We start from the raw sequence: 9,430 nt of genomic DNA, 5'->3' as shown, positions 1-9,430 counted from the left end.
GTTTATGGCGTCAATTCCAAAGTCTCCATCCCTTCTCTTCGCTTCTCCCTTGGTTTAAGCAAGCCTTGCCCATTTACCCTCTCCTTGCGGTGTCGTCCTGTCATCGACCAAACAAGCCTTCATCTTCATCAAACTGCAGATCCCGACCAACCCAACCCAAAAATCAACTGAATTGTGTAGGTCAATGTAGTGGTGATCCCCGATGGCGATGGTTTCAAGAAGTTCCAGACAGCTCCCTCTCTCTTCTTTCAACAACAAAATTGCATACCTCTCTCTCCTTCCTCAACAAATCACTCTCTTGTCGTCAGTACAAATGAGTGTCTTTTTTTTTTTTTTTTTTTTTTTTTGGTTACAAAACCAAGATGCTGCGTTGCCCACCCAGCGGCCGCCTAGATACAGATTAATAGCCCTTCCGATTTGTTGAACGATTTCATAATAATTGCGGCGGAAGCCCGCCGTCCAGTGCCTAGGCGGCCGTCTAGCCCGCGTTTTAGAACACTAGCAAGTATGAAGCTTACGATGAGATAGAAAAATAGCGTATGTCAGATTGGTCCTCAACTTTATTTAGACAGAATAATTGAACTGCAAATAGCAACGGACAGATTAACGGTAACATGTTCTCGGTGCACATATGACAAAAGGAGACAAAAGGAGACAACTTATCGGTACAAATATGACAAAAGGAGACAACTTATCGGTAGAAAATGAGCATCTTCTCTTTATTCACCATTACAATGGAGATTTGGATTTTGGAATACATTTTCGTGAAAGACCTACTTGCGTAGCGTTGCAAACATTTACACAGAAAAGAATGACAAGAATACATCTTTGCTACCATTTCACGTATTTACACATCCACTGACAAACCTCAATGTCTCGTCTTGCGGCATCTTTTAAGTGTTGCATTTACGGATCAAGAAAGACTGCTTGCTTGGCCGACTCCCCATTTACGTAATCGTTGGACTCCAGTTCATAGTCACTCTGTTTCTGCACAACACCAAATAATTGTTACTAGTACAATAATCAAACATGCTGACGGAGAGAATATTAAGAGACTAAATCAACTAAAGACGGGACTATGCAAATCAAATTTCATGAAAGTATACGCATATATGCCTTTGCCAGCATATGATGCTTGCAGATATGTACATACTTCGGAAGGCGGATCAACTGGAAACAAATTTATGGATCGAGGATTGAAATTGAGTGTGCTGAAAACACACGAAAGAAAACAGATGTCAGTTAAAAAGATGACCCAAAGACAGCACCTAATCGCAACTGCACTCAACCCGCAAGGGATGCAAAATGGATAATAAGATTCATAATTAAATCGATGAACATCCAACATGTTCAATATTAACACGGGAAGTTCTGCACTGTGCAAAATTGACTAATATATAACCTATTTCAAATAAGGACGTGGGGGAGGGGGGGGGGGGTGTGGGGAATGAGCACATTGTTGCTTTTTATTTTTTTCCCCTCTATAAGGAGAGAAGACAGTTTACCAGCGGGATAGAACTAGCTGCCACAGGTACGGAATAAAGAACTCCTCTGGATGACTCTCTTGTTCATATGTGAACCGCAACTGAGTAAACATCTGAGAAAACAAGATTTTCATGACATTATAAACAATCTCCAGGTAGCAACTGCGCTCTCAGGCCAAATGAGAATTCATTCTTTTCATTTCTTTTCTTTTTTCACCTTCATCCCTTCACCCCGCCATGATCTGCAATTCATTATTATGACTTGGAGTACTTTCTCTACTGACCATTCACCATCCGTTCTCTGGGCATCCATGCGACTATTGAAAAAATCTAATACCTACAAAGCCAAACAAACAATACAATTCAAATACACTAAGAAAAAATGGTCCAAGTATTTGCCAAAACTTGCCCATTTATATAAAAACAGGATATGCTACAAGTTCTGTAACATACAGTGTAGATGTTTTCAAGCAGCTCGCTGAAGCGTGGATGATTCCTGAAAGGCTGAAAAACCTCCTGCCTGTGCATTATTGCATATACAACCTGTCCATTGCATACAGTGAGGTATACGGAAAACATAAAACTTTACAATGTGATAGCATTAATAATTTTGTGTGAACAATATAACACTACACACACAGACCCCTGCTAGTGTACATGATAGTACCTCAGGATTTCGTGGCAGGGCATAAGTCAAAATTGCATTTAATATTTCAAGGACTAGTCTCAAGAAGTCGGTATATATATGCATCTCCGTTGACTGCAAATGGAAAAATTTTAGCTGAGTCGACAAAAGAACGTGAAAGGGTGACAATGACAAGTTAAGGAATTCTGTCATTACTGTATCATCTGCAAGTCCATTTCCTTCAAATGGGTTGCCTTTGGCTAATCGCATCTGCTTATCTCGCATTTCTGCTAATTTGTTATACCTAAATCAAATGTTACACAGAGAAATATTTTTAAATATGTTAACAAAAACCCATGCCAGAAGTGTATGATAACATTGTAAACCACAAAACAAACAGAAATGAAAAATATAAAGCTCATGGAAAACACCAGACATAAAAGGGCATACTTTCGAGAGAGCATATCAAAAAGGCTGACCAATCTCTGGGATGCATATGCACTCAAACGGTGGACGTGAGGTGCCATGTTCGCCAAAGTTGCCAGACACGTTGTATGGAGATAAACATCCTATAACAATTTAACAAACCAGACATGATAATTAGGTAAGTTACAAATCTTCAAAGAAATGCTGCACATGAACATACCACCCAAAAACTATTGTCATGACTTTGTTAAAGTATTTAAAAGCTTAATCTCGAGGTTTTACATCCAATTGACATAAATATCAAGTCATATAAGCAATCTGACAATAACACTCGCAAGAAAATTAATGAAAGTTCACAGTGAAAATGGAAAGATGGATACCCGCAACTTAGATAGGTTATACTGCACTGTCCGTATCAGAGTGATGACCATTAAGGAACCAAGAGATGTCTGATGGAGGAGACGTTCTTTATACCATGGCACACTAGGAACTATCTGTTGACGTGATAAATACATTAATAGGAGCCTTATGTATAAAAATTTTGTGCTGGCTACCGCAGGTGATCCTTACCAATTTGTGAATGCTGGCATTAAAAGAAGAATCCTGACTAAGTATGAGAAGAATAATCAGCAACATGTAGATTTGATTAGGTGTCCTCTTTGGAGCATTGTACAAAGCTTCAAGAATAGGCATCAACTGTTTATTTCATAAAACATATTAGCATCAAGTTTTCATATCAATGTAGAAGCAAACAGAAATGACTAGTCCAAAATAACATGAAACACAAAATTGGTAAATCACTACCTATGAAATATAGCCAAAGACTAATACTTGAGCACATAATAAGGCAGAAAAACAATATGCATCTTAATAACATTTTTTCATGACATGATAAGCTTCTGTTCCATACCAGTGTATCTAAATCAGTTCGCACCAAGACATACTCCAGAAAAGCGGCATTCCCTTGCAACAAAGAGTAAAGTAAAAGAGCAGCAGCCTCATCAGCCAAGTACCTGCAGAAAACACAACAAAACTGTTTGGTGATACTCAAAAAACAAAAACGGGAAACAAACGTGGAGCAAGGTTGAAATAAGGAATAGAGATTATATCTGTTTGAATTAAGAATTAGAGATTTCTATTTTCGCTCTTGAATTGCAACTTGGAGGTTGAACAAGGATAACATATCGCACCCATGTAAATCAAGATGAAACCACAGAGGCATTTGACTCTAGGCAACAACCTATTGATAAATAGGTAATTCACCGATTATGTAGGAATCAAAGATATAAAAGTTATGTACAACCAAAAGAAAAAGATAAAAGAGCCATGCACATGAATACCACGTTGAACTAATTTGTCAACTGTATACAAATTACAAAACGACATTCATTTTACCGCGGTTGGAGTAAATGGTACTCACTGGTATATGTCTACGTGGTATTTTTGACATCTCCCTTGGAGATGGTCTATAACAAAACATTTTTCCTCTCCCACACCAGTAAGATCTTATTAAACCCTAATTTGGTGTCAACAATCTTATTGTCTACATAATGATGCAGACAAAGAGTTAGCCTATACTTGATAAATAGTAAATCTAATCTAAAAATAAAAGAATAAAAGGAAAGAGAGCCACTCACATCCCAAAAGCATCAAACAGAGAGGCAAAAGGTAACCTCAAAACTGGACCAATATGTGCATTACCCTCAGTATCTGCTCGATCAACTGCAAGCAAGGAACATATCTACTCAAGTTATGTGAATATACCTTCGAAATAAGATTACGTAAAGAGACAGACAAGAAAGTATCTCACATTCAACATCTGTTGCATGTTCCAACACCTTGCAGTAAGGGTTGTCAGAAAAATGTGTACTCCCTTTCAAAAGGGAGTCTGAAGCAGTTATATCATTACTTTTATCTGTAATTGGTTCATTGCCCACAACACATTTACGATAATGAATGAGAATAAGTAGCACGTGGAGACTGCTGTCTGCCAACAGACTTCTTGAGCCTTCACCTCTTGAACTGACAAGAAAGTTGAATGGCAATAACATGAAATTTGCTGCATATCAAAAATTGAGGTCAACAACTCCCTGAGAAATTGACGTTTCACTACTGCCCAGGTAAACTATCTTTCCATAAGCAAACAATAAGTTTTAATAATGCATCAAGGATACCGCCATACCAGCTGCAGAACCAACTCTTTGTAAAACACCGGGCTGACTTCCTTCAGAATATACAGAATAAGATGCACTATTTAGGGATATGGAAGGTCCCGTAATGTAACTGAGGAGCAGTCTACGGACAACCAAGAGAACCAAAGAACTTTCCTGAGCATTGCAGAAGTGGTGTAAGATAATTGAAACAGCGGAATATTTGGATGAAACACAACCCAAGAGTTTCATCAAGTAACCTGAGACATTGCTGCATCGATAAATGGGTTCACATCTTCCGGTCCTGGAGACGGCCCAGCAAGAAGCTGAGTTGACATCGCAACCAGTATGAAGTTAAGCAGCTCCAAATGAAGGAGGTACGTATCAGGACTGGTGACAAAGATGATACATAATTAGAAAAAACACAACATAATCTCAGTGATAAGGAACAAATGGGTGCTTGAGGATGTACCTTACATCTATTGACCCAATAAAGCTAAGCACACTATGCATAACAAATTCCTGAATGTTTAAATCTGCAAAATTGATAAACAAAAATAACTATAGATTTATGTTGTGGTCATATATATCATATTTTAAAATCAAATGAAGCCTAACCCAGGTAATAAAGATAAATAAACCAACAAAAAAGGAACATAAACATAATTGAACTCAGAAAGATGGTGGAGTACCCAGGTAATAAAGATAACCAAACCAAATAAAAGATAAAACACATGGTTGAACTCGGAAAGATGGTAGAGAAGGAAGGCAAAAACTTCAAAGATAACCAAACCAAATGAAAGATGAAACACAGACATAATTGAACTCGGAAGGATGGTAGAGAAGGAACGAGTTTGCAGAAGAAAAACAAAGTCTTCAGCAGCATGTAGACAACAGTCGTCATCAGCTTCATTCAAACCAATCTTCTCTTCAGTCCCTGTCACTAAGAGAACGAGATTTCCATGTCCAGAATCAACATGACAAAGGCATGATAAAACCCTAATTTTAGGGCAAGACAAGGAAAAGGCAAGACAAGGCAAGGCAAGACAAAGACCAATTAAGGCAAGGGAAGGCAAGTTAAATTCTGGCAAAGGCAAGGGCAAAGCAAGGCAAGGCAAAAGTAAAGTCAAGGGCAAAGTAAGGCATAGGCAAGACAAAATCAATTAAGGCAAAGTAAGGCAAGGTAAGGCAACACAAAACACAGGAAGGACAAAGTAGTGGAAGCATCATCTTATCACATCATCATGCATATGACATCCAGGTACTTGTGCGTGAACTTCATCAACAACATAATCATCGGCAGGTGTATGGCCTGTGGGTACACAAAGATATTTAGCTTCGCACACCCACAGGGAAGCAAGCACAATAGGGTTCAATCAAGGACCGAATTTGGCTCTGATGCCAAGTTAAACAAAGTATTTTAGAATTCCACACACCTCAAAAATCTTCTCCATATGGAGGTGTTTATAGAATACAAAATACAAACCAAATTGAACAAGTAAACCTATTCCCTTGTCTACTTTCCAACATAAAATGTCTAAAATACTAACACCTATTAACCAATCTGCATAGAAGTAGGTTCTATTTGATTCGCAAGACCACAGTTACCATCAGACTAGGAAGGAGAGTAAACTACCCTTTCACCTACCAAGTCTCATGATATTTTGAATAAAAAATTTATGACGGAATTTAAATTGAACATTCAGATTTCGTGAAGATTTCATAAGAAAATCATAAACGGGCTTTGACAGAAACTCATTCTTGGATTGATATTAATTATTGTCAACAGAATAAAAGTGAAGTACCTTTTGAAATATCTGTTGGCATTGGCTCACTTTCATCGAGGGATAAATGCAACTCTTCAATCTTCTCGTCCTTTGCATTTTCAATGAAGTACTTTAGAAAGATGGATGAGATGTACACTGCATTTACAGCCTTCATATAAACAAGAGAACGCGCACTAGAAGAAGTTGAAATCGATTCTTGCAAACACCATGCCATGTGGATCAAAATCTTTGCAAGATGCCTGGTATGATAGTTGTTTTGTGCTGCAAATGAGGGAAAATGAGATACAGAAACATAAATATATATATATATATATATATATATATATATATATATATAAATATAACAAAGAGCCAGATAAGCACATGCATATAAGCTAACAGACGGTCAACTGGAAATGTGTTTAAAATGGATTCTCATGCACATTTCTAGAACTTACAAGAATTATGGGTGCATGTTTGGTACGAACAGAGTTACCAATCTCAAGATTCAAGAAGCATGACCAAATAATATCATCAAAACTTTACATAACCCTTTTGGAAAATGGGGAAGCTCAGCAAACAAATCATTCAATACCCAGAAGCAAATCACAATTTTTCACATTTTGCGGTAACCTTAAACAGTCATGGCTGAGTTTGTGATATATTTGCCAATTTGCAAATACTTACAGGATTTAAATTCTGAAAAATCTTGTGTTCCCACAAATGGATTATGGGTTTGGATTCACCAGAGTTCATTCTTTTGGCTGGGTTATTTAGAAAGTCATCTGAAAAAGTGGTTTAAGTCACTGCTCAACCTATTAACCAACATCTAATATTTCTAGGAGTTCATTCCATAACAGTTTTAGGTTCCATTGTAGATATTTAACCTTCATAAGGAGAGATATGAATCTAATTTGATGACATAGGTGCTTTGACAATCTGACCAGAAAACATTCAGGTAGTGAGCAGCACTATGGCTGCTCTAAAATAAATACTATGATTTAATCTACCCCACTATTTCTATATACACTCGAGCAGAAGTTTGGACAATTCTCTTCTTCGCTTACTAATTGATAGAAGGAGTGATTGGTCGTATTGCTAAATGCTATTGAACTGGAGCTAGATATTCCTTTGCTCAAAACTTTATAGTCCTTATTTGTATCTACTATGGAAGAGTGAAATAGATAAAAAGCTTAAATGCTTTGAAAATAAGGCTCCCAGAAAGAAAAAAATTTAAATAAAATGAACAATAGCTTTTGACAACAGTATTCAACTACATATCAAAGAGCATTGGTGATGAAGAAGCATTCAACAAATTAGAGTTTTTCTACTTTCTTATGTGTGAGGCACAGCAACCTTGCAGTGATTCCAAGGTACCTTCAGGGTGATGCCAAAATTTTTCTAATTTCTCTACTGGAGTGATTCCAATGCACCTTTGGTGTGATGCCAAAGGCCAAAGTGAGTCCGGATCTTCTTCTAGATTCCTATCTATTTATACTACCCTACATCAATTGGGCGATCTCAGTAACCCACAGACGGTTTAGTATTTTTCTCAGTCTGACAACCAGTCCAACAGAAAGCCTCTTGTAGAAAGATCCTATGGCCTTGGTTTAACACAAGCTCAGAATTAAGCAGTTAGGTAAGCGTAGGAAGTATCTAAAGACCGAATCTCGAACCAAAAGGTATTTTGTACATGAATGTATTCAATGTATGAGGGAAAAAAAAAAAAAAAAAAAAAAAACCAAATTCCGCACGGCACAAGTTTTTCTCCACTAATTTCTGCCCCAAGATAGTTGCTTTTTTTTAGTTATTTAATTAATTATTGTGCTCTGTGCAGTGGATTAAGTAATTTTGGGTCCATTGGGGGACAATTAACTGTCTCTAACAACGGTTTACACTCTAACAATCAAAATCTGTTAACCTACGTTGATCCTAATCCTTATTAGAACATTCATAATCAATATCCAAAACTACAAACCGACACAGTCATGGTTCAATTTCATCATTAATAATGCCAATGCCGTAGATAACAGAACCCTTATTGCATTTTTGGTGCGCAGTAATATAAAGGGAGCGTTTTGTTATATAGAGAGAGAGATTGACGAACCGAGAGTCTGGCAAGCTTGATGAACGCGGTCAGGCTGCCACTGGAGATTGAGAGGGAGTTCGAGGAGTTTATTCCAGAAATCGGAGGATATCGGAAACGACTCGTCGCCGATGAAGGTAGTAATAAGGTACTCCGCCGTGTCAAGTGGGCGCGCGGTGAAGCTGCTTCTGCTGCCCCAGCGCGGCGTAGAAGGCACGGCTCCCATTTCAACAAATGCAGAAAAGTCGTTTCGTATGCACCGAGTGAAGAAAATGAACCGACGACGACTAGGATAAAAGAGCCGGCGAGGAGATCTCGGAGGTGCAATTGGCGGAGGTCGTCAATGGCGATGGAATTACAGAGAGTGTTTGGGGTTTGGGGGTTTAGATCTTCGGCGGAGATTGAAATCGAGATTTGAGGCGTTTGGTCGCACCGGTGGAGAAGACGAAGAAAGAAAAGGGATGCTTGCAAAGGAAGGTGTGTTTTTAGCACTTTCCAGAGAGGTACAACTGCGAGTCTACGACTTTGGGAGCATTTATCGGTTTTGAAAAAAACGACAAAGCGTCGTCCAAATTTCATTTCATTGTACTCCCTTGTTTAATTTCCCTTTTTACCCTCTATAATAATTTTTAGGTATTTCTCAATTTTCTCCCCTACTTATAAAAAGTTGTCAATTTCCTCTCTAAACTTTAATTTCGTCGGTTATCTTCCGAACTTTTATAATTAAGCAATTTCCTCTGGCATTAGATTTTGGAATTTTTCATCTAATTTTCTATCAATTTTGATCACTTGGCAAATGTTTAATGGTAATGAAATAATTTTATTCCTAATGTGAACAACATATTGCTTTTCTCTTCTTCTTCTTTTCTGCTACTCAACTCTATACACCTTTT

General features: G+C 37.8%; 1 protein-coding gene across 1 annotated transcript; it reads right to left on the bottom strand.

Moving 5' to 3' along the window:
* Positions 1-691: 691 nt before the first annotated feature.
* On the bottom strand, positions 692-9,038 carry LOC137731381 (uncharacterized). The gene is made up of 18 exons (XM_068470490.1): positions 8,559-9,038; positions 6,491-6,733; positions 5,158-5,221; positions 4,946-5,075; positions 4,718-4,862; positions 4,346-4,594; positions 4,173-4,257; positions 3,446-3,548; positions 3,106-3,231; positions 2,916-3,029; positions 2,560-2,678; positions 2,326-2,413; positions 2,152-2,244; positions 1,938-2,027; positions 1,702-1,821; positions 1,506-1,597; positions 1,154-1,211; positions 692-987 (listed from the first exon to the last, which is right to left on the bottom strand). The coding sequence occupies exons 1-18, from the start codon at positions 8,761-8,763 to the stop codon at positions 907-909; spliced, it is 2,205 nt and encodes a 734-aa protein (XP_068326591.1). The 5' UTR covers positions 8,764-9,038; the 3' UTR covers positions 692-906.
* Positions 9,039-9,430: the final 392 nt, after the last annotated feature.

The sequence above is a fragment of the Pyrus communis genome, chromosome 4 (assembly GCF_963583255.1).
Source record: "Pyrus communis chromosome 4, drPyrComm1.1, whole genome shotgun sequence".
Classification (NCBI taxonomy): domain Eukaryota; kingdom Viridiplantae; phylum Streptophyta; class Magnoliopsida; order Rosales; family Rosaceae; genus Pyrus; species Pyrus communis.
This window is presented reverse-complemented; position numbering and strand designations above follow the sequence as displayed.